Source organism: Candoia aspera, chromosome 1, assembly GCF_035149785.1.
Source record: "Candoia aspera isolate rCanAsp1 chromosome 1, rCanAsp1.hap2, whole genome shotgun sequence".
Taxonomy (NCBI): domain Eukaryota; kingdom Metazoa; phylum Chordata; class Lepidosauria; order Squamata; family Boidae; genus Candoia; species Candoia aspera.
Window position 1 is genome coordinate 303,998,437 of NC_086153.1, and position 26,589 is coordinate 304,025,025.

Sequence of the window (26,589 nt, forward strand, 5' to 3'; positions counted from 1 at the left end):
CTAGGAACACCCAAACTACGTGGCTTGTTAAAATTATCTTTCTTGAAACTGCAAACACAAAGTATTTCCGAATATGGTTAAGATATTTTCACACCATCTAGTCAGCTGAAACCTCATAACAAATTGCTTCACGAAAGTAATGCAAAACACCAGCTGCCGGGGACTGATTCAAGCAGCTTCAGATGAAGGCAGATTAGCAAAGACAAACCAAGGAAGAAAACCTCAATTCCTACAACTAGCTTATAAGCTCAAATGACCACAGGAATCTGTTTATCTCTCAGCAAAGAATACCATGTGATGTGGTCTTAGTATTCTAGAAGCAAGCATCTATGGTTGCAGAATGCAAGTTACTTTAAGCAGTAGTTCAAAAATGTTAACACTCAGTGGCTTGATCACTTATAAGGATATTAACATTTCCAACTAACTAGAAACATGAAACTTGGGATATACATAGTCCGAGATACTGGGATTGCTAGAAATACCTGTTTCCAGAACATTTTTAAAGCTCCTAATAAACACTTGTATAAAATAAGCCACACAAAAAATGAATTATCCTGACTAATTCCTATTCTCTTTTACTAACTTGAACTTATATTCAAAACATATTTTGAACATTCTCTGTTCAAAATAGAGAATACAAATCTAGAAATAGGAAACATAACCATACAACAGAATGCAAGTGTTAGATAATGTCCTCTTCATAATATTTCAAATCTCATATTTTGAGGAGAGATTTTAACTAGCATCTAGAAACACTGATGTTTGCAAGACCACACTTTATTTACTAATGATGTGCCAAGGCAGGAGACCATCACAACATCTCTGTATCAGTCTTGATTTAGATTACATCCCACTGAAAAGTCTACTGATAAGCATGGTTTACATTTCTTATTTCATTTTTATGATTTCTAGTATGTCATTCATCAGAATGGATTCCAAGGTAAGAGTACTATAGTTAACACAGAAACACACAATCCTCCACTGAACTGGGATGTAACAAAATCTGTAAATTGCAGACAAATGCTATAAAGTCACTTCAAATGTCTGGACAAATACATCTTAATGTAGCACCAAGAATATTTTGACGTTAGTACCAGTTGAACTTCCTTTATGTATTACCAGAGAAAAAGCCCTTTGCACAGACATAACCAACAAATGGTAGCCACAGAATGTTCTTATTTGGAGCTTTTAAATTTTGTTATTTATTAAGTTTTAACGCATGAGTATGAAAGGAAGTCTTCTCTAGGGATGTCGTAAACCAAGGATTATCTTATTGTTATGTAAGAAATACCAAAGATTGTTGGGAATTTCAATCAAGATAGTTTTCATTTTACACTGACCAAGTAGTTATATAATATTTAATCTATTATTGTACTGTTTTATTATGGTGTTTTATCCTTTCTTTAGAGCCTATTTAGACAAAAGGCAAAGATACAAAATGTTAAATAAATTAAAAATAACAAATGGCTCATTCACCTCTATTCATTATGGTCATATTCATATGTAGCTCAATAACAGATTCAATAATACCTATAGCAAACGAAATATGCATTAACTACAAACAGTTACATCTTTCTATTCAGAGTTACTAGCGTTAAGTATATAAAGAAAGTTAAACTTTTGAGTGTCTTATCTCAAAAAAATCAGTTTCAGTGCTTTGCTAATGAAGTGATAAAAGGTTAAAAGTAGAACTGATTGTAATTCAAAGTACCCAACCAATTTTTTTAGTACTTCCAGTTCTGAATATAATGGCTGAAATCCATTCTGATATGTGACACAACAATGTGAAAGGTCCCCTGTGCAAGCACCGAGTCATGTCTGACCCGTTGGAGGGACACCGCTTTCGTGACGTTTTCTCGGCAGACTATAGCGGGGTGGTTTGCCATTGCCTTCCCCAGTCATCACCTTCCCCAGCAGGCTGGGTACTCATTTTACCAACCTCGGAAGGATTTAGCCAAAACTAATTTTGGTTATCTATTACTCTTTGCTCTATATTCTGATAAATTATTCACCTCTTGGGGTACAATTCACAAACAGGTTTGGCTGAAGCAAATTTTATTCCTAGTGGAGCAGGCCTTTTTAATTAGTTTGGGAATCTGATCACAGCTTAGACTGGCAAAAACGTTTGCTTTAACAACCATGTCAATCATAAATGTTTATGTGATTAAAATATGTGACAGACATATGTTTTGATTTTATTACCTGTAATCTACCAGATAAGAGATACTTTTCCTATACACAGAATTTAAGAGAAGAACCTGCAGATCTCAAGATACAAGAATCTAGAAAGATTTAAAAAATAGCATCTGGAGCCATCTGCTTGAATGCAAGTTTAGTTCTTCTTCTGTGGTGGTGGTATATCTGAATTGTGTCCATCCTTCCACTAACTCTCAAGTTTTACAATGAGGCTGCTTGATTCCCTCCATGGTCCCATCTCTCTGATGCACAGAAGTGTTCCATTTTTCATTTATGAAAACCTGGAAGGCATTCATGGTTTAACTAGAAGTGCCCCAGGGGATCCCCTCTTCCCCCAATAATGCATTCTCCAGCTACCAACCTATTTGTACTTCTGTTACATTCAGATGCAAGGTGACATTTTTGGGCTAGAACAAGCTAGAGAGCCTCCACCCCATGTCAAAATTCCCCCTCTGGCTTATCTGTTTATTTTATTTATTTTTGATTGTTTTTAGATTGTTATGGCGTTTTTAACTGTTGTGTTGTACACCGCCCAGAACACGTGTTTGTGAGATGGGCGGCTCTATAAATATGCTGAAAGAAAGAAAGAAAGAAAGAAAGAAAGAAAGAAAGAAAGAAAGAAAGAAAGAAAGAAAGAAAGAAAGAAAGAAAGAAAGAAAGAAAGAAAGAAAGAACTATAATAATTTAAACCAGGGTTAGGCAGTCTGGTCTACACCAGATACTTTGGACTCTAATTCTTACAATCCCTTGCCATTATCTAAATGGCCAAAATATAGATAGCTTCTGATTGCCTATATCTGTTTACAATATTCTGCACTCAAAGCCATGCCAGAGGAGGAAAGGGATTATGGGAGTGCAAAAAAAGAAAAAGTCTGCTCCTGCTCAGATGAGAAATTTTAGTCAAAGGTTGCCTATGGAAGATGTGTTAAGGAGCTATTTCCTTCCATATACTGACAATCACACTCTTCCATAGCTACTTCTCATTTTTTAAAAGAAAGTAAGAAACAGAGAACTCCACGCCATGGCTTGTCTGTCACTAAACACTGTGCATGTCTGAATATTATTTATTTCAAGGAGCATTCAAATTCTAAAACACACTATGACAACATAACATACTCCATTCAATCATCTTTGCATTCTGCCCATGTTGACTCCTAGAATTTAATGAAGGCATATTTACCACTTGGCCTCTTGGCCAGGGTGGGAGAACCAGATTGTATTTACACTCCCTGCAATTCACATTCTGCAAATTCTACAACATATGCTCCTCGGCATACAGCATTTTATGTAACTAATATTTTCCAGCATGTTTACAGCACAACATATTTTTGTTTTAAAAAAGGTGGAGGGAGGATGGAACATAAAGTACAATTGAAAATGTCTTACTTTCAAAAGTCCTAAACTCCAACATACTCAGATTCAAAGTAGAACAGCAAACTCTTTTCCAGCCAGATAATACACTATTCTAGTTGCAAGCTATACTATACCAACTTGCATGAATTAATGCTGATTTCAAAAGGGTTGGAATTTTTCACTAATAGAATCCTACACCCAAACCCATCAGCATGACTCAGAAATGGCAGAATGCCAAGCATTCTGTCAGCAAGATAGAATGTTGTGGACCATGACCAATCCATCCCTCTCTCCTCCATTACTAGTCTGATGTACCACAAAATAGCCAAGTAGACAAAGCTGGGAAGGATGAATTACTTCTGTCAGCTACAGTAGGTCTCCAGTTCAGCTGTTTCATCTGGGTTTAAATCATAGATAATAGTCCTTTTATCAGTAAGTGATCTGGAATTAAAGAACAGGACTTTCAGATTGTAGGGATCATCGTTGTTGTCATATTGACTTCCTTTGTTAAGTTGCAAACTGAAAGGAGGAGAGGCCACCCAACTGTTTGCCCTGTTTGTAGCCTTCCTGGGTTACCTACTTTTTCAATGTTCATTCCAAGGACATTATCCATACCCCACTGCCTTCCATTTCCTAAGCATCTTCCTAAGGGGCTCCTAAAGCCTCAGTATAGTTTCTTCAGGTTTGTCATAAAGTGGTGTGTTAATCCAGCTGTAGTTGTCAATCATGGTTTAAGAATCAGCATTATATGTGAAGCTATGTATTGTGTTTCAAACAAATTAAGACTTAGCACAATATGTGAACCTAGTTATTAAGTCATGAAGTTTACTGAATGACCTTAAGACAATTTTGCTCCTTTAGCCTAATCTACTTTGCATTTTTAAGGTATGCTTTCCCAAGCTTCTTAGGATAAAGTAGAAATAAAATGTAATTTAAAAAACAAATCCCCTCCAACAGGCAAAATGTCTGGTTACAGTAGAAAATACTGGTCTGGAAAGTTTTCCTCACAAACATCCAAGACTTGGAAGATGATAAAAATGTCTTCCAAATTATGTAATCTTCAGCAAAGGATCGTTACCTTGTCGTGGTGCTGGAGCTTGAGCACCTCAATGATGCCATGAGCTAAACCGTGAAGGGCCACCCAAGACGGGAAGGTCATGACAGAGAGGTCAGACTAAATGCGATCCCTGGGGAAGGTAATGGCAACCCACCCCAGTATTCTTGCCGTGAAAACTAAATGGATCAGTACAACCAGAGATATGTCGGTATACCATCGGAAGATGAGACCCCCAGGTCGGAAGATGGTCAAAATGCTACTGGGGAGGAACAGAGGATGAGCTCAACTAGCCCCAGACGTGATGACGCAGCTAGCTCAAAGCCGAAAGGACGGCTAGCGGCCAACGGTGCTGGTGGTGAACGGCGAATCCGATGTTCTAAGGATCAACACACCATCGGAACCTGGAATGTAAGATCTATGAGCCAGGGCAAATTGGATGTGGTTATTGGTGAGATGTCAAGATTAAAGATAGACATTCTGGGCGTCAGTGAACTGAAATGGACTGGAATGGGCCACTTCACATCAAATGACCACCAGATCTACTACTGCGGACAAGAGGACCACAGAAGAAATGGAGTAACCTTCATAATTAATAGTAAAGTGGCTAAAGCAGTGCTTGGATACAACCCAAAAAACGACAGAATGATCTCAATTCGAATTCAGGGCAAGCCATCTAACATCACAGTGATCCAAATATACGCCCCAACCACAAATGCTGAAGAAGCTGAAGTAGAGCAGTTCTATGAGGATCTGCAGCACCTACTGGACAACATGCCTAAAAGAGATGTTATTTTCATCACAGGAGACTGGAATGCTAAGGTGGGCAGTCAAATGACACCTCGAATTACAGGTAAGTATGGCCTGGGAGAACAAAACGAAGCAGGACACAGGCTGATAGAATTTTGCCAAGACAATTCACTCTGCATAACAAACACTCTCTTCCAACAACCTAAGAGACGGCTTTATACATGGACTTCACCAGATGGACAACACCGAAATCAGATTGATTACATCCTTTGCAGCCAAAGGTGGCGGACATCTGTACAGTCGGTAAAAACAAGGCCTGGAGCTGACTGTAGTTCAGATCACGAACTTCTTCTTGCACAATTTAGGATCAGACTAAAGAGATTAGGGAAGACCCACAGATCAGCTAGATATGAGCTCACTAATATTCCTAAGGAATATGCAGTGGAGGTGAAGAATAGATTTAAGGGACTGGACTTAGTAGATAGGGTCCCGGAAGAACTCTGGACAGAAGTTGGCATCATTGTTCAGGAGGCGGCAACAAAATACATCCCAAAGAAAGAGAAAACCAAGAAGGCAAAATGGCTGTCTGCTGAGACACTAGAAGTAGCCCAAGAAAGAAGGAAAGCAAAAGGCAACAGTGATAGGGGGAGATATGCCCAATTAAATGCAAAATTCCAGAGGTTAGCCAGAAGAGATAAGGAATTATTTTTAAACAAGCAATGCGCGGAAGTGGAAGAAGACAATAGAATAGGAAGGACAAGAGACCTCTTCCAGAAAATTAGAAACATTGGAGGTAAATTCCAGGCAAAAATGGGTATGATCAAAAACAAAGATGGCAAGGACCTAACAGAAGAAGAAGAGATCAAGAAAAGGTGGCAAGAATATACAGAAAACCTGTATAGGAAGGATAACAATATCGGGGATAGCTTTGACGGTGTGGTCGGTGAGCTAGAGCCAGACATCCTGAAGAGTGAGGTTGAGTGGGCCTTAAGAAGCATTGCTAATAACAAGGCAACAGGAGACGACAGCATCCCAGCTGAACTGTTCAAAATCTTGCAAGATGATGCTGTCAAGGTAATGCATGCTATATGCCAGCAAATTTGGAAAACACAAGAATGGCCATCAGACTGGAAAAAATCAACTTATATCCCCATACCAAAAAAGGGAAACACTAAAGAATGTTCAAACTATCGAACAGTGGCACTCATTTCACATGCCAGTAAGGTAATGCTCAAGATCCTGCAAGGTAGACTTCAGCACTTCATGGAGCGAGAATTGCCAGATGTACAAGCTGGGTTTAGAAAAGGCAGAGGAACTAGAGACCAAATTGCCAATATCCGCTGGATAATGGAAAAAGCCAGGGAGTTTCAGAAAAACATCTATTTCTGTTTTATTGACTATTCTAAAGCCTTTGACTGTGTGGACCATAACAAATTGTGGCAAGTTCTTAGTGGTATGGGGATACCAAGTCATCTTGTCTGCCTCCTGAAGAATCTGTATAACGACCAAGTAGCAACAGTAAGAACAGACCACGGAACAACAGACTGGTTTAAGATTGGGAAAGGAGTACGGCAGGGCTGTATACTCTCACCCTACCTATTCAACTTGTATGCAGAACACATCACGCGACAAGCTGGCCTTGAGGAATCCAAGGCTGGAGTTAAAATCTCTGGAAGAAACATTAACAATCTCAGATATGCAGATGATACCACTTTGATGGCTGAAAGTGAAGAGGAACTGAGGAGCCTTATGATGAAGGTGAAAGAAGAAAGTGCAAAAGCTGGTTTGCAGCTAAACCTCAAAAAAACCAAGATTATGGCAACCAGCTTGATTGATAACTGGCAAATAGAGGGAGAAAATGTAGAAGCAGTGAAAGACTTTGTATTCCTAGGTGCAAAGATTACTGCAGATGCTGACTGCAGTCAGGAAATCAGAAGACGCTTAATCCTTGGAAGAAGAGCAATGACAAATCTCGATAAAATAGTTAAGAGCAGAGACATCACACTGACAACAAAGGCCCGCATAGTTAAAGCAATGGTGTTCCCTGTAGTAACATATGGCTGCGAGAGCTGGACCATAAGGAAGGCTGAGCGAAGGAAGATCGATGCTTTTGAACTGTGGTGCTGGAGGAAAATTCTGAGAGTGCCTTGGACTGCAAGAAGATCCAACCAGTCCATTCTCCAGGAAATAAAGCCAGACTGCTCACTTGAGGGAATGATATTAAAGGCAAAACTGAAATACTTTGGCCACATAATGAGAAGACAGGACACCCTGGAGAAGATGCTGATGCTAGGGAGAGTGGAGGGCAAAAAGAAGAGGGGCCGACCAAGGGCAAGGTGGATGGATGATATTCTAGAGGTGACGGACTCGTCCCTGGGGGAGCTGGGGGTGTTGACGACCGACAGGAAGCTCTGGCGTGGGCTGGTCCATGAAGTCACGAAGAGTCGGAAGCGACTAAACGAATAAACAACAACAACAACAAATTATGTAATATAAAAACTGGTGGGGGGGTGGGAGTGATCAAAACAGAAACCTTTTGGTGGTTAGATGACAGACATATTTTCAGTTTGCAATGAATATTCTGAAGAATGTTGTTTATACAGTATGTTTGCATGTTGCCTATTTCCCTTTTCCTGTCCAAACTTTGTTACCAAAACAATACCTGCAAGAATGCTTACTGAGATGGAAGACGGGAACCCTTTCAAATTCAGTAGTCTGGTTTTCATACCCTAAATCTGATTTTTAATGGTGTAACAATTAGAATATTGTACTAGAACTGGTGAGGTTCAAATTCAAATCCCCACTAAACCAAGAAGCTCACTGAATGACCTAGCACCATCTCTTAACCTGACATTACATGTTCTGACACAGTGGAGCTACTTGAGAATCATGAATGCCAAACTGAGCTGCTTGGGAAAAAAAAGAGAAGAAAGTAAGGAATTGTTAACCTAAGTCCAACAGAAAATATGATAATATAGAAGTTCATTCACAGATATATACAACCAAATTTCTGCAGTAGACTCAGACTGCCCTCCAATTTCACTGTGCATGGAGGAAGGCTGCCTAAGATTCATTTTACCAATGTGGAAAAAAATCTCTGTGCAGAGGAAGCATACAAAGCATCCTGTCTGGTGTCCAGTATCGGTGTTTATTTTGCCACATACAGTTGGACTGGTCCATGTATTACAGTTTGTAACAAAACACTTGTGCCACACCAAGGAACTCCTGCTCAGCCCTCTAAAGAGACCTAAATGAAGCACGCTGCTTTTGCCTCAGCATAATTTCCTCCCGCTAGCCAATCTAAGAGAGTGAAGGAACAATGGAGACTGTGAAAAGTCCCATCCTTAATCTGCAGAGCGCAAAGCCATCCAGGCTTCTAAATTATTACCCAAGAAATGAACAGCAAACTCAAATATGTCCTGAATTAGTTAATTAGTTAACAAAAAATGATTACTGAGAAACGACAGTGAGTTAAGTCCAATATTTACAGTTACAGAACTAGAAAAATCTTCAGGGGCAAATAAACCTAATGAGTCACACCTGTTGTATTGAGTATGTTCAGTGTTATCAACACTAGGTCTGTAATCTGGTTAGAGTAGGAGTTGAATGTGCTGAAAAAACATGGCTGACTCATGGTTGGAAAACTGAACAGGATACCACATAGTGCAACATTTTGTCCACTTGCTGGATTAATAATTATATACTTATAATAACTCTATTTTTATTTCCACAATGGGCTCAAGAAAGTACAAACAACCGTTTCAGTGATTTTCATAGGGGAGTGTGAATATGAAGATGAATCTCCCTAGATGTATATTATAATCACTACCCCAGACAATGTCTCTAAGCAATGCTTACATCATTTCACCTTTATCTTCACACCATGAGGACTGTCCCCTCAGCTGTTGGAGCTGAGGGAACAGTAACTTGGAAGAACACCTTAATAAGTTAGGGCACTTTATTTTATAATTTTGCATACAGTGAGGCTCACGTGACAGTTCTTCGTTGCCCTTCTGGCGCCAGATTAAAATATTTTTATTTTCCCATGCTTTCAAATATAATATTTGCTGCTACTTTGTTTTCACTGTTCAATTTTATTGTTTGATTCATTTTACATTTTTATTCCCTGTAATCAATTTAAGCCATTTTGAGAATATTGGTACTGAGGGATAGCTCAAAAATATAACAATCAGTAAGAGAATTGCCACTGCTAAAGTTGGGAATACTCCTGTTTCTATTTCTCTGCTTCTTTTTCGAATTGTCTTTTCTTACCCTATAAGCTTACTACTCCAGGTAATCTAACTGTAATCTCTCAGATATTTATAGCACAATCCGTTATTAGTCAAGAACCTTTACAGCTTTTGCTACATGCTAATGCAGGCACACTTATAGAGATACCTTTCATTTGCACAATCCAATTCTGTTTATGTGAATGTTAATGCTGGAGAACACATTGTGCAGAAAGGTGATGGAAGAACCCTAGATTGGTGAGTACTGATCTATATAACACTTGTATATAGAAAGTCAGATTCAAATTCCTGCCACTTCCAGTCAAAAATAATCATGTGACAGTGACAAGACAGCTCTTTATTTAAGACACTGAATAACTGCTTCCAGCCACACAGACAACACCGGGGTAGATATAAATTAGGTATAATTAGTCTGACCTAATATAATGTAGTTTTCAATCCTCTGAGTACACATATTCCAAGGTGGAGATGCCAAACAGCCACATTTCCTACCTCTCGAAGTTCAAGTCTCTGTGCCACAGCCTCCAGACTTTCCTGCCCAGTGCTTTCCACCGACAGTGTGAACTCCACAAACTCATTGTTAAGTAGATGGATACGGGCTACCAAGCAGCTCTTGCTGGATACTGTGTAGCGTCGAGTTCGTTTCAACTTCAGCCCAAAAGGTAGAGGCATTTCTTCCTTCAGTCATTAACAAGAAGTCACAGAAACCATCGAGCAATGTTGTCTCTTCTGTTAAGTCAAGAGTTGCAGATGATCATCCAGCAGCAGCAGCAGCAGCCATTAAAACGTGGCAGGTTTTCTTCCAAGTTCTGAATAAAGGAAGCATCCACAAAATTTCTGAAAGAAAGTGGGGGAAAGGAGTTAATTAAACCTAGACTAGGAAATATTTACACATTTTGATAACTTACAAGGATAATTTATACCAGCCAAATATTACTCACTATGGTATAATTTGTCTTTTATCTAATATTCCTCAACTACTTAAGGAGCACCTTTCAACTTTTTTTGAAATCCTTACAATAAATGTTATTCATTTTAAAGAAGTAACAAAAGAAGAGAAAAAAGGTTAAGAGCACCTCTCATAAATTCATGGTTTAGATAAAACTTGAACTGAGATCTTCCCACCTCATGTTCTTAACAGAAATTAAATTTTCCTGGGACATAAGGTTAATTTGTGTAATAAATGTTGCAAGGATGTAAACATTTTATAGGCAAACAATATTTTGGTAATCAAATCTATATAGGAATTGGATATATTTATAAAAATATAAAACACTTCAGTATATTATTGTGGGTTATGGACTTCACGAGGCCCCCAAACCCATTATCTGACCCAAATCTCCCAGTATTTGCATTGAGAAATGAAGATGCAATTTCCTGTGTATTTTCAGTGGAAAAACAAGATAAATAGTGAACAGACCTTATTCAGGCTTCACACACCAAGAAAACAAATACAAGAAAAAATCATCCTCCCAAAATGAAAAAACATCTGGCCAGATGCCACAGCTCTGCTTACTTCAGTGGTTTCACTGTATTGCTACTCTAGTTCCTATTGTCCTTACCTACACATTGTTTTATAATGTGAACCACAGACTTTCTGAAGTATTGTGAGAATGATTCCATACAATATAATGTGATGTGACAGCTTCCAAAATCATTCTGGAAAGCCCTGGACTCAGAAATGCAGAGAACTCTCCACTCTTGTCTATTCTGTATATATGTGTACATGCACATTTAGTTTAAAAAGCAAGAAATAAACCAAAACATATCAGGTAAGAATTACTAGCCTAAATGAAAACCTCCCTTTGATCCCCAACATCTAAAGACATTTATTATTTCCATAATATTTCATAGTGGTTAATTTATTTATTTAGAGCTTTTTATATGTCTGCCCTGGACTGGAATGGGCCACTTCACATCAAATGACCACCAGATCTACTACTGTGGACAAGAGGACCACAGAAGAAATGGAGTACCCTTCATAATTAATCGTAAAGTGGCTAAAGCAGTGCTTGGATACAATCCAAAGAATGATAGAATTATCTCAATTCGAATTCAGGGCAAGCCATCTAACATCACAGTGATCCAAATAGACGCCCGAACCACAGATGCTGAAGAAGCTGAGGTAGAGCAGTTCTATGAGGATCTGCAGCACCTACTGGACAACACGCCTAAAAGAGATGTTATTTTCATCACGGGAGACTGCAATGCTAAGGTGAGCAGTCAAATGACACCTGGAATTACAGGTAAGCATGGCCTGGGAGAACAAAATGAAGCAGGACATAGGCTGATAGAATTTTGCCAAGACAACTCACTCTGCATAACAAACACTCTCTTCCAACAACCTAAGAGACGGCTTTATACATGGACTTCACCAGATGGACAACACCGAAATCAGATTGACTACATCCTTTGCAGCCAAAGGTGGTGGACATCTATACAGTCGGTAAAAACAAGACCTGGAGCTGACTGTAGTTCAGATCACGAACTTCTTATTGCACAATTTAGGATCAGACTAAAGAGATTACGGAAGACCCACAGATCAGCTAGATATGAGCTCACTAATATTCCTAAGGAATATGCAGTGGAGGTGAAGAATCGACTTAAGGGACTGGACTTAGTAGATAGGGTCCCGGAAGAACTATGGACAGAAGTTTGCAACATTGTTCAAGAGGCGGCAACAAAATACATCCCAAAGAAAGAGAAAACCAAAAAGGCAAAATGGCTGTCTGCTGAGACACTAGAAGTAGCCCAAGAAAGAAGGAAAGCAAAAGGCAACAGTGATAGGGGGAGATATGCCCAATTAAATGGAAAATTCCAGAAGTTAGCCAGAAGAGATAAGGAATTATTTTTAAACAAGCAATGTGCGGAAGTGGAAGAAGACAATAGAATAGGAAGGACAAGAGACCTCTTCCAGAAAATTAGAAACATTGGAGGTAAATTCCAGGCCAAAATGGGTATGATCAAAAACAAAGATGGCAAGGACCTAACAGAAGAAGAAGAGATCAAGAAAAGGTGGCAAGAATATACAGAAGACCTGTATAAGAAGGATAACAATGTCGGGGATAGCTTTGACGGTGTGGTCAGTGAGCTAGAGCCAGACATCCTGAAGAGTGAGGTTGAATGGGCCTTAAGAAGCATTGCTAATAACAAGGCAGCAGGAGACAACGGCATCCCAGCTGAATCCCAGTTTAAAATCTTGCAAGATGATGCTGTCAAGGTAATGCATGCTATATGCCAGCAAATTTGGAAAATGCAAGAATGGCCATCAAATTGGAAAAAATCAACTTATATCCCCATACCAAAAAAGGGAAACACTAAAGAATGTTCAAACTATTGAACAGTGGCACTCATTTCACATGCCAGTAAGGTAATGCTCAAGATCCTGCAAAGTAGACTTCAGCAATTCATGGAGCGAGAATTGCCAGATGTACAAGCTGGGTTTAGAAAAGGCAGAGAAACTCGGGACCAAATTGCCAATATCTGATGGATAATGGAAAAAGCCAGGGAGTTTCAGAAAAACATCTATTTCTGTTTTATTGACTATTCTAAAGCCTTTGACTGTGTGGACCATAACAAATTGTGGCAAGTTCTTAGTGGTATGGGCATACCAAGTCATCTTGAATGCCCCCTGAAGAATCTGTATAATGACCAAGTAGCAACAGTAAGAACAGACCATGGAACAACAGACTGGTTTAAGATTGGGAAAGGAGTACAGCAGGGTTGTATACTCTTACCCTACCTATTCAACTTGTACGCAGAACACGTCATGAGACATGCTGGGCTTGAGGAATCCAAGGCTGGAGTTAAAATCGCTGGAAGAAACATCAACAATCTCAGATATGCAGATGATACCACTTTGATGGCTGAAAGCGAAGAGGAATTGAGGAGCCTTATGATGAAGGTGAAAGAAGAAAGTGCAAAAGCTGGCTTGCAGCTAAACCTCAAAAAAACCAAGATTATGGCAACCAGCTTGATTGATAACTGGCAAATAGAGGGAGAAAATGTAGAAGCAGTGAAAGACTTCGTATTTCTAGGTGCGAAGATTACTGCAGATGCTGACTGCAGTCAGGAAATCAGAAGACACTTAATCCTTGGGAGAAGAGCAATGACAAATCTCAATAAAATAGTTAAGAGCAGAGACATCACACTGACAACAAAGGTCCGCATAGTTAAAGCAATGGTATTCCCAGTAGTAATATATGGCTGCGAGAGCTGGACCATAAGGAAGGCTGAGAGAAGGAAGATAGATGCTTTTGAACTGTGGTGTTGGTGGAAAATTCTGAGAGTGCCTTGGACTGCAAGAAGATCAAACCAGTCCATCCTCCAGGAAATAAAGCCAGACTGCTCATGAGGGAAAGATATGAAAGGCAAAACTGAAATACTTTGGCCACATAATGAGAAGACAGGACACCCTGGAGAAGATCCTGATGCTAGGGAGAGTGGAAGGCAAAAGGAAGAGGGGCCGACCAAGGGCAGGATGGATAGATGATATTCTAGAGGTGACGGACTCATCCCTGGGAGAGCTGGGGGTGTTGACGACCGACAGGAAGCTCTGGCATGGGCTGGTCTATGAAGTCACAAAGAGTCGGAAGCGACTGAACAAATAAACAACTACATATGTCTGCCCAATTCACACAACCTGGCCTGAGCAGTATACAAAAATCATCAACAAACACAAAACAAAACAACATATACATTAAAAATCAACAGAAACAATAAAATTGTGACCATGACTACAATTGGCTAAAATTCATCCAGTTAGGAACTCTGCTCATCCTGACCCAAAGGCCTGGGGAAACAGCCTGGTCTTAATGGCCTTTCTGAAGGCTTGAAGGGTTGAGGCCATCTGAATTAGAGGGAATATTGTTCCAAAAAGCAGGGGCCGCCACTGAAAAGGCATGCCTTCAAGGTTCCAAACAATGATGTTGTTTCAATGGTTCTTTCTCTCAATAGAAAATGGAATAGATTTGAACATTCTGTCCCTGACTTACAGTTATTCAGCCTTTTTTCCCATAACAAACATATGTGCTGATTATGGTGAAGAAAGAGACCATGACACTTATCAACCTTCTCTGGTTTTTGGAACGTTTGCACCAAGCAAAGAAGTCTACAATCAGTCTGAACAAGCAGGATGTGCTTGTATTTCCTATAGGACGCACAGTACTGCAGTGGTTCTCGTACTTTCTCTAGGGCCAGTTCCAGTCATGTTGATGGAGTGGAGGGTGGAGAGATAGAACCCAAGGCCCTGCTTTATGGGGTTCCTCAGGGCTCTACCCTCTCCCTACTTCTGTTTAACTTCTACATGAAGCAACTGAGCAAAGTCATCTTTTGACACAGGGCAAAGTATCACCAATACATTGATGATACCCAATTATATATCTCTGCCTCAGACCAGCCAAGTAATGTTGTTGAGGTTTTTTCCTGGTGTCTGGAGGCCATGGGGGTCTGGATGGGCAATTTGGGGACCCTCCTGGACTAACAACTGTTACTTAAAAAGTAGGTGGCAACCATGGCTACCTACACAAGTTCATGAGCACCAATTGTGCTGGTTTCTGGATTAGAAGGTTCTATTCATAGTGGCTCAGTCACCTCCCAGTTGGACTGCGGTAATACACTTTATCTTGAGTTGCCTTTGAAGAGAATTTGGAAGGTACAACTAGTCCAGAATGCAGCAATGCAGGCAATTTTGGGAGTTTTACAATACACTCATGTAGTAACTCTGTTCTAGGAGCTGCAGTGGCTCCCAGTAGGCTTCTGGGTGTAATTTTAGAGGCTTGTTATCACCCATTAAGCCGTACATAGCACAGGGTCAAGTTATTTATGTGACTACCTGTCTCCAAATTTCTATTCACACACCACCAGAACCAGCAGGGTGGGCATGCTCCAGGTCCCGTCTATTCAGCAGTGTCATCTTGTGAGGCCTAGGAATCATGTCTTCTCTGCAACAGCCCCTGCCCTTTGGAACAGTGTCAACCTGGAGATTGAGACAGTCTCCACCCTGTTGGCCTTTCATAAGGCATTAAAGACCTAACTGTTCCCTCAGGATTTTGGACTGGGAGATTAAGCTAGTCCAGTTGGTTGATTAATTTGTGTATTCTAGTCTCTGGACTAGAAATGGGATGATTTTAGTCCTTGTATACATGTTACACTGTTTGTTCTGGATGTTTATTTTATATTGTGTTCTTATTTGATTTTTACCCTCTGTTCACCACCTAAAGTCACTGCAAGTGAAATGGGCAGTGATACAAATTGTTTAAATCAATCAATAAAAATATGTCTAGTTGAAGGTCACCAGCTCAAGGAAGTTCAGTTTCTTAACTAGAGAAGGAAAAGTAAGTGGTAGAAAGTTTGGGTGCTTTAATGTATCTTAAGAGATCCCACTGTCTTTCTGAAGACAACAGTGTGGTCCATTATTATTGTTATTATTCTAACTCAAAATGGAGCAAAATCTGGAATAGGCTTGTAGGAGAGGGAGGACGCAAGCAAACCCAAGAAGGAATTGGTGACTCTCTCCCACCTCTTATTCCCTTATTTTACATCCAATAAGCAATTATGTTATCACTTTTAACCTGCTGATTGCTACATGACAGGCAGCCATGCAATAGGTACAAGCATGTCTCTTTGCATCATGGTGGCCAATTGACTCCAGGTTCTCTTGGATGAAACTGATTTTCTAGACCATTTCAATCCAGTTACAGACCTGGCTATGGCCCAGAAACTGCTGGGGTCACCCTGAGGGGTGAACTGTGACAAGAAAAAGATAGGTGGAGTATGACTGTTGATCCTCTTGGACCTGTCAGCAGCTTTCAGTATCATTGACCATGGTATCCTCCTGGACAAACTGTCTGAGTTAGGATGGGGAAGCTTTATGGTATTACTCCTACTTGGATGGCCATTTCCAGAAGATGGTTCTGGGGGTTTTCTCTTGCCTCATGGCATTTGGGCTATGGAGTCTCTCAGAGTTCCATTTTACCCTCTATGCTTTTTAACATCTATGTGAAACTGCTGGAAGTGGCCATCTGGAAATGTGAGCTAAGGCGTCGTCAATATGAGGATAATACTCAGCTCTTCCTCTGATTCTTGTCTAACACAGGTGAGGCAGTTGGCATTCTGAACCAGTGTTGTGGATGGGTAACAGACTGGATGAGGATCAACAAACTGAGACTCCAGACAAGATGGAGATACTATTTATGGGTGGGGTACTTGTCCAGATGAGCAGTGCCCTGCCGGTCCTGGAATTGTCTGCACTCACCCTAAAAGAGTAGGTTTGCAGTTTAGGGATAGTCATAAATCCATCACTTTTAGTAGAGGCCACGGTGGCCTCATTAGCATGGAGTGCCTCTCATCTGATTTACCAGTTGCAGCTGATTTACCACCTGTAACTTGGAGAAGGACAGTCATGCAACAGTTATGCATGCTCTGGTAACTTCTCAACTGGATTATTGCAATGCATTGTAAAAGGGGCTGCCTTTGAAAATTCTTCAGGAACTTCAGTTGGTTCAAAGTAGAGCAGGTAGCATGCTCACTGGGACTGGCTGATATGCACATATGCCAGTATATCTCCATCTATACTGCTTGCCAGTCTGTTTCTGGGCCCAATTCAAAGTGCTGTTTTTGACCTTTAAAATCTTAAATGGCTGAAGACCAGGTTATCTTCTCCCACATGCAGTTACCCGAACCTTAAGATCTTTACTTTACTTTATTACAGTCTTGTTGTTGTTAGTTGCCACCGAGTCGTTTATGACTCATGGCAACCTTATATATAACAGAACGAAATGCTGTTCGTTCTTGTGCTCTATGCCTGACTGTTCCAATGTTTGCATCCATTGCTGCGGTAATTGTATCAATCCATCGCATTGAAGGTCTTCCTCTTTTCCGCTGGCGCTTGACTTTACCAAACATGATGTCCTTTTCAAGCGATAGGTCTTCCCTGACAATGTGCCCAAAGTATGAGAGTCTAAGCCTAGTTATCTTCGCCTCTAGGGAACATTCTAACTGTATTTCTTCTAAAACTGATTTGTTTGTTCTTCTGGCAGTCCATGGTATTTTCAATAATCTTTGCCAACACCACAATTTGAATGCATCAATTCTTCTTCTATCTTCCTTTTTTAATGTCCAACTTTCACAGGCATTATGTGGCAATTAAGAAGACCATGGTGTGGGTCAGACACACCTTTGTTTTTAAACTGACATCTTTACTTCTGAAAACTTTAGATAGGTCTTTGATGGCAGATTTTCCCAGCAAGATACATCGTTTGATTTCTTGATTACAACTTCCCTTGGCATTGATCGTTGATCCGAGTAGAATGAAATTGTTGACGACTTCAATTTCTTCTCCATTTATTGTCACATTGTTTATTGGTCCATTTGTGAGAATCTCTGTCTTCTTCACATTCAGGTGTAGTCCGCACTACCGACTACAATCTTTGATCTTCATCAGCAAGTACTTCAAGTCTTCTTCATTTCCAGCAAGCAAAGTTGTATCATCTGCATATTGCAGGTTGTTAGTAGGTATATAATATAAATGGGTATCTAAAATTACTACTGTTTTATATATAAAAAGAAAATTTGAATGATTTACTATTACATGCAATCCATTACAGAAATTAACCCATCAGGGTCTAATGGATCTTCATTGCTGCAGCACAGAACCTTGCTACCTGCGCTGTGACAATAGAGTTTTCATCTATAAGCAGCAACTGAGCATAGTCAGTACCTGTGCAACCAGGGTATTTACTAATCAGGGGTATGATGAGTTTGGTACAAATGTCTTTATAAAAAACACAGTGCAGAAGAACATGGTCTATAGTTTCCACCTCTCCAGAGTCACAAGAACAAACCCTTGCGGCCAGTGGTATTTTTTTGTATTTACCATCCAATACCGCAGAGGGGTAAATACAAAAAAATATATAATTTTTTTTTTTTTTTTGTATTTACCATCCAATACCGCAGAGGGCAAAAGGGACGCGGTGGCGCTGCGGGTTAAACCGCTGAGCTGCCGATCGGAAGGTCGGTGGTTCGAAACCGCGCGGCGGGGTGAGCTCCCGTTGCTCGTCCCAGCTCCTGCACACCAAGCAGTTCGAAAACATGCAAATGTGAGTAGATTAATTGGTACCGCTTCGGCGGGAAGGTAACGGCGTTCCGTGAGTCATGCTGGCCACGTGACCACGGACGGGTCCTTAGGGACAACGCCGGCTCCAAGGCTTAGAAACAGAGATGAGCACCGCCCCCTAGAGTCGGACACGACTGGACTTTACGTCAAGGGAAACCTTTACCTTTACCTACCGCAGAGGGGAGAGCATGACAACGAGCTAAAGAAAAGGCTCTCTGATGGCTGGGTGTTTCAAGCTGTGTGAGATAACTAGCTGCAGAAGCAATGTATGTGTTATGTGCCGGAAACAGGAAGAGTAGAGTCTTCCCTACATCTGCTTGCCTCTCTGTATCCTTTATCCTTTGTTTCAGCTCTTGTTTGGCTTGATTAAAGTCCATCTCAAGGACTGGAGAATGGAGAGTATCCTAGCTTTGGAAGATTTGTGTCAATGGCCTTGATCCATGAGGACTGAAAGTTGTCCTGGGAAATGAGAGGTGCAAGGCCTTGGGATAGAATTTGAGCTTCAACCAAAGGTTTAGAGAAGCTAAACACACTCTTGATTCCACCCTCATCATGCCTGTTTCAGGCCTCAGGTGTGCATTTGAAACACATCGAGGCATCTGGAGTACTGCTCTAATTAATTTGGCTTGTACTCTTTCCAGGGGTGTAAAATATGAGGATGAAGGGCCTACTAAAGTCCCATAAAGAAGCTGAGCTAATGACTTGGCCTGAAAGAGTCTGATTGCAGCTGGAACATAAGATACCCTCTTGCAACAGAAAAAAATTAGGATAGCATTGGCAACCTTAAGATCTTCTAATGTGGTCCTCCTCCAGGTGCCCCCACCAAAGGAGATGAAAGGGGCCTTTACAAGGGCGAGCCTTTTTTGTGGTGTCACCCTATTTACAGAACACCCTTCCCAAATATGTTTGACTGGTGCCCACATTAGCATTATTTGGGTGCCAGTTGAAGACCTTTTTATTTTTCCAAGCCTTTTAATCACCTTGTAATCCATGGCCTAGTTTGTATGGTGGCCTTATTTTGTATTTGATTTGATTTTATTGTATATGTTTTATTTTTGTTTCCTTTTTGTGTTTTATTGTAAACTGCTCAGAGAGCTTCAACGGTTAGATGGTTTAAAAAGGCAATAAATAAATAAATAACCAGGAAAAAAAATTATTAGAAAGATTTATTAGAAATCTTTAGTAGCATCAAACTATTTTCAGAACAAAATCATAGCAATATCAACAATAGATGATAAACATTTTGCACAAATCATTTCAATAATTAAAACACACAGAAAAATTCACCATTAATTCTGTACGTTCTTGGATATTATAATTTAGAGAATATTCACACAAGAGCATTAAACTGGGTTCACAGATAGTGCCATGCCAAATTATAGTTTCTCAAAAAAGCAACTGGCTATTTATTTGATGTATATAGTTGCCCATCTTAGATAGCATAGCCCATGAAAACAATAAAAACCAACATAAAAACTACCAACACCCAAAAGCAGCACACCTCTCACATCCAACAAACAACTTTTTTGAGCTCCAGCCACATACTACTAACACGTGTGGGAAAAGCCAGGTCTTCAAGACTTTTTGGAAGACTAGGAGTCGGGGACCTGCCGATTCTCAGGGGGAAGGGTATTCCAGAGGACAGGGGCTGCTACTGAGAAGGCATGTTACCTAGGTCCCACCATACAGCAACAGGTTTATATACATGTTTATGTAACGTGCATACAAACAGATGTCCAACTTTTTGCAGGCCAGAGGTCTCATCTGCTCTTTGATGTTTTGTCAGAGGCCACTCCGAAAACTACTGATGGACAAAATTAAATTGTATTAAACTGAACTTATATTTAATTATATTAAATATTAGTTATTATCCCATGTATTTAATTTTCCTACTATCTTATTAAAAATTATAATATGATAAGAACTTCTGGAGATCTTTGTGTGCCATATCCAAGGCTTTTGGGGGCCTCCAGTTGTGCATCTCTGTGCTAAACCATTCTGGTTAATGTAATGTAATTACCGTTATGTTACCATTCTGGTAATGTAAATAAGCTACATTATGCCTCATTGTGGTATATGAACCTTAACCATTAATGTTATACTAAACCTGAAATATTAAAGGCAAAACTGAAATACTTTGGCCACATAATGAGAAGACAGGACACCCTGGAGAAGATGCTGATGCTAGGGAGAGTGGAAGGCAAAAGGAAGAGGGGCCGACCAAGGGCAAGATGGATGGATGATATTCTAGAGGTGACGGACTCGTCCCTGGGGGAGCTGGGGGTGTTGACGACCGACAGGAAGCTCTGGCATGGGCTGGTCCATGAAGTCACAAAGAGTCGGAAGCGACTAAATGAATAAACAACAACAACAACAAAACCTGAAAACATAATCTAGAAATTGCATTTCATTCATGAAGTAGTAACATGTACTACATTACTTCTACACTTCATTCGATGAAGGGCAGCTCCGTTTATGACTCTTAGAGCAGAAGTATGTTACGCCAGTGAGGTTTAGTACTGTTAATCATAGGACACGCTTGCAACTATCACAGCTTTCCTTCTTAAAATATGCTTGTGAAAGCTTTTTAAAAAAACAAATCCCCAAAGGGAAGAAGCAACAGAAATATATCAGAGGTTACAAGTAGAAGGACCTTGTACCTAGGTCTCATGGATAATTCCATGAATGGCAACTGAAAAAAATTCATCATGAGCTATTAAACAGGTGTGAGATTCATCTGATGATGTCCCTGGAATGTTCATGAACAGTCCAACTTGTTTCTTGTCTGGAGTCTGTCGAACACGTTTTGACAGCTGCTAAATGTTGATCCCTTGTGAACATTACAAATGCTATTACTAGGGAAAGTTACATTTTTATCACATCAAAGGAAATTTCAACAATAATTTTTACAACTGTGACCTCTGTTTACTTCTTATTCAAGATGATCAAAGTATGGATCCATATCCAGTAATAATCTGTAGCACTGCCAACTCTAAGAAGCTTAAACACTGACCTTAGAAGTATTACATTTGGACATATAAACTACAGTCCTCTGGCAGCAAAACTCTGTTCCCGTTAATATTTTAAGAACTGAATCTTCTTTTAAATGCTCATCTTTTAAACTTCTGTCATTCCCCATCATATTCCTTTTCAGCCTCAGTGCAGCACAAACCTATATATTCTGCTCAGAGGTAAGTACTGTATTGCAACATTCCACAAGACCTGCTCTTAATTATATATTGAATAGCTGTCTCAGAAATATGCTTGAAGTTTGACATTTCACCATACTTGTCTAACCGCACACACAATTATTAATTAATACATGAAATTCTAAGGCTTCTTCAATTATATCTTATATTGCATATGCCAAAAAGTATATATAGTTCTAATGTTCTCATCTTGAAACTTTAAGCACATGGTTAAACCTATAGCTTTATAGACATTTAATCTGATATTAAGTTTTACTTTAAATTAGTGGGACTCACTTTTGAATGAACATGGGTAAGATCAGACTGCACCGCTGTTTCACTGAATTCGATGTATAGAAATACAGCACTTAATTCTGGCTGGATTGTACCCTATCTTTCAAATTCTATCAGATTCATTCTTTATTAGACTGATGTTTTTGTATAAACATACCCAACATTTGACTTAGAAAGGAAAATTAACATTTTAAAAATCTAACTATGAATCCTATTTTTACACCACAGAAAAACCAGAGGGTCAGAATATGTTTAACCATATCTTCCAAATCATTGCTCCTTTCCAGAAATGAACCACAGAGAATGCAGTCATATTACAGCAAGTCAATTAGAAAATGCCAGAGGATGGGTGGAGAAGGTATCATGCTTCAATCCTATTCAACAAGTTTCCACGCTAGCCAAGCACAATTCTTGCTAACACAGCACAACCAGTTTTGTTTAGCAGCTGTTACTTTCTGCTACAGCTGCTGTCATGTTAGACCTTGCCATATTCGACTATTTCAAATACCCTCCATTCTGCATAGTTAAAGGCATTAGTAGACACACTAGAAAATCCAATAAAATGTATGTTGAAATCATTATTCTCTATTTAGTGGTCCTAGAACTCTTTACATGGATATATATTTTTTATCCTGTTTTAATATGCAAAGTAAAACCAGCAATGTTTCCCATCTAACTTTTATTTACTTTCCACTTGGATTGCATAATGATTCCACACAGTAATAAAACAAATGGGAAGTATCATATATGAACAGGAAAATGATAAATCCCCCTTCTTCAGCTTAATTATATATATTTTTCTTTCAAGAAATAAATAGTGGGGGGAATTTATACATTTATGTTACCACCCATTTCACTAAAATACATTTTACAGTAGAAGAATAAGAGAAAACTTTAATGTTCTTTTGTTAAGAATGGGAGGAGCCAAGATAGAAAATAGTCTCAAACCATTTTAATCTTAATCCACAAATCAAATGCAGCCCTCAAAACATCTTCAGTTGTAATAAATGGAAGGTTAATATTTTCCTTTTACTGGTGCTTAGCATTAGAATTAATAATAAGAGACCATCAGGAATGCAAAGCACCATAACTGCTTGGGAAATCTCTGCATACATAACTCCGTTTAGTTTTATTCACAAAAGATTCCCAATTTCCTTTCTGTGGTTTGCGAGATTTACTATGCAGATCAGGGGACAAACTTATTTTGGAAAACATTTTATACAGTTCAGTCAGAACCATCGAGGTGGAGATTAAGAGGGATAAGAGGCAGTAAGAAAGGAAAAGGTAGGGAAACAGGTAATCAGATCTTATTTACTTACAGAGCATGTCGCGATCCACTTTGCCATCCAAGACTAAATTAATTTTACTGTTAAATAACCTCCTTCCCCGCCCTCACCTACTTATGTCAAGGAGAGAATCCACTTGCCATTTATTCCTTGGTGCAACCTTTCCCGAGTCTGAATGAGACTCTTCAAAAGTGAGTGGTGAAGAAACTACGAATCCTACTTTGGAAATGTTAACATCTTAAAATAAAACATCAAGAAGCAATCTCGCATATCCGTCGCCACCGGTTGGCTCACTTTACCTATTGTGAAAACCCAAGGCAAAAAAAGTCTCCTTTAGCTGCAAAATCCCGGGAGCAGCGTCGAGACCGCTTCAGATAAAGCCATTTCATGGGTTATTCCTTCTGAAAGGGGGAATGGAGGAAAGTCCCGTCTAAGAGAGCAGCCTTCGGCTCTTCTCTCAGGCGCTCAGAGTGCGAACATGCCTCACTTCCTGCCTCTCAACAACAACAACACCAAAAATTGAGTCTGGATATCATTCCACTCGGCGAAAAGTTAGGGGGGAGGAGGAGAATCAACGCGGGCTTCCCTCCGCCAGCCACCTTTTCTTGACAGAGGAAGGCTGCGGGAGCACAAGGCAAGCTTTTCTCTGAGCGCCCAAGGTTTTCCCCTCCCCCTCCTTTACGTGCCGCCCCCGCCCCCCGCTCTGTCCTTCCTCGTTCCCCTTTGGAGGCGTTCCCCTTGGCTCCAGCCATGCGGAAGGATACGGTGTGGTCATTAAAGTACAGCCCTGTGTGTTTGAAGGCCCATTACCTCAGAGGCCTGGAATGCTCGGCAGGGGGAATGTCAGCAATGGGACAGCTGCTGCCGCTGCCCTGGCTGGAAGGAGCGGAGGCGGAGGCGGGGAGCTGGCACGGCTGAACGGGAGATGCCGAAGGCGCACGTCTGTCCCTAACTTGCTATTGCGCTTCGTCGTCTTTGCCCGCTGCAACAAGAACAAAGCCTTTTGCCCCTTGAAAACTCGTGCCCTGAGAATTGTCTCAGTTTTCACCAGGCCGCCTAAATCCCTTTCTCGTCCAGACTGGCGTTGTGCGACGAAAAAAAAAAAGACACGGGACAGATGAACAACAAACTAAAGGCGAGATTGGTATCACGTGATGTATGGTGCTAGCCTATACTCAGGCAACTGACAAGTTTCATTGACAAGCTTACACTTTGGTCGCCGTCCTACATTACATCTGAAAAAAACTTTGGCCATGGCAGAGTTATTCCTGGGTCTTCTGTTTTTCAGTTCTTCTGTGAGTGTTTCTATACTAGCGTTACTGATTTAGGGAAGTGCATCATCCAACCATCACCGTGGGATATGAAAAGGCTACCTTCATTAGCGATTCTCTGATACAATGGTTGGGTAGTAACATAAATGAGAAGTGTGTATTTATGCATTTATTTCTTGGATTAATTTTCTACCTTTGGTTCAGGAACTCAAAGCAGTGCTCCGTCCTCCCATTTTCCCACAAGAACCCTGTGAGATAGGTTGGGAGAAGAGTGAGTGATTAACACAAAGTCATCCAGTGATCTTCTGTGGCCGAGAGTGGATTTGAACCTGAGTGAGTCAGTGCCAGACCAACACCTTAACTGCTACTCCAAAATGAGGAAATTCTTGCAGATTCAAACACATAGAATAAACAATTCTGAACAGAGGTGGCAAATATTAATGCTAGTTACATATTATTACTTTGATATTTGTCAAGAAGAGTTCTCGCTCAAGGCACAAATGACCAGGCTGAAATTATCCTACTTCGGACACATTATGCAAAGACCTAGATCTCTGAGAAGGCTCTAATCCTGGGAAAGCTGGAAGAAAAGAACAGAACAGAACAGAAAAGGACGACCAGCAGCAAGGTAGATGGACTCAGTTACACCGGCAATGAGTAGCCTATTGGAAGACTTGAAAGACCAAGTTGGGACAGATCATTATGGAGAAAATGTATGTGGTCACTAACATTCAACAACAACTTGTTGGCACATAATCAATTTGTCAGGAAGAGATGAATCAAGAAAGATTATTCCATTTATTTTAAACCTTTGTAATTCAAGCAAAAATTAATATCCACAGTAGGTGTGTTTATGAGGACAGTGCTTGGAAAACACATTGAATGTGTTCTTGGATATATTTTGTTAAAATTAAGCTATGTAAAGTAACATTCTAAATAGGGCTTTAGAAGCCCAGATTCAATGTTTACATCATCAAAATAATCTATCCCAAATCCAATTGTCCTAGCTGTGCTATTCATCATCATCATAGCTGATAGCCTCTCATAGTGACTTTATGGCAAATTCCATATTGCTATGATTCCCATGCCTTGTCATCCAAAAGCAACTTGAAACCAATCCACATCTTCATTGTCATTGACCTTGAAATGCTGAGAACAACCTGAGCCAATCACCTTTTTTCTTTCAGAAGTGCAGAGAAGAACATAGTTTGTTTATTGAGTTGAGTTGATTTGATTTGATTTATATGGCTATCATCTGAAATATATAACTCTGGGTGACTTATAATATTAAAATGATAAAAATATATTAAAAATCAACCCATAGCAGCTGGTGAATTATAAAATAACAATCAACATTCTGCATAACCAGGAGGTAGGCTCCATCACATACCCAGGGCCTCAAGCTTTAGCACAGAGGCAAGTCCTCGGGGCCTTGTGAAAGGCCAGCGGGGACAGGACCTGTCTGATCTCCAAAAGGTTGATGTTCCAGAGGGCAGGTGCCATGACAGAATAGGTTCTCCTGAGCCCCGCCAGCCAACACACCTTTGAGACAGGAGTCAAAGTATGCCCCTCCTGCCTGACCAGATAGGATAGATAGAAACAAAGTGCCAATCAGTCCCTGCTTGAGTGAGAACTCTGGATTGATTTGTTCAATGTTCCATTTGTTGATTCTTGGCTGTCCATGGTATTCTCAGGAATCTTCTCCAACACCAAATTTCAAAAGTGCCAATACACTTTCTAACCTATTTCTTTAAAGTTCGACTTTCACTTCCATAGAGTATCATAGGGAATACCACTGCCTGCATTATTCTGATCTTTCTAAGTATAGGTAC

The 26,589-nt window shown here is 40.1% G+C and overlaps 1 protein-coding gene across 3 annotated transcripts in view; it reads right to left on the reverse strand.

Annotated features, from left to right (window-relative positions):
* PTPN21 (protein tyrosine phosphatase non-receptor type 21) overlaps nt 1-24,566 on the reverse strand; it is a 69,611-nt gene extending 45,045 nt beyond the window's left edge. For 2 of the 3 annotated variants that reach the window (XM_063290203.1, XM_063290201.1), the window contains exons 1-2: nt 23,786-24,124; nt 10,096-10,440 (exon numbers count right to left, since the gene is read on the reverse strand). In XM_063290203.1, coding sequence (XP_063146273.1) covers nt 10,096-10,275 — 180 coding nt within the window. In that variant the 5' untranslated portion in view covers nt 10,276-10,440; nt 23,786-24,124. Of the gene's footprint in view, nt 1-10,095; nt 10,441-23,785; nt 24,125-24,296 lie in introns of those variants that run through there. The other variant, XM_063290202.1, reaches the window with a different exon arrangement.
* Nucleotides 24,567-26,589: the final 2,023 nt, after the last annotated feature.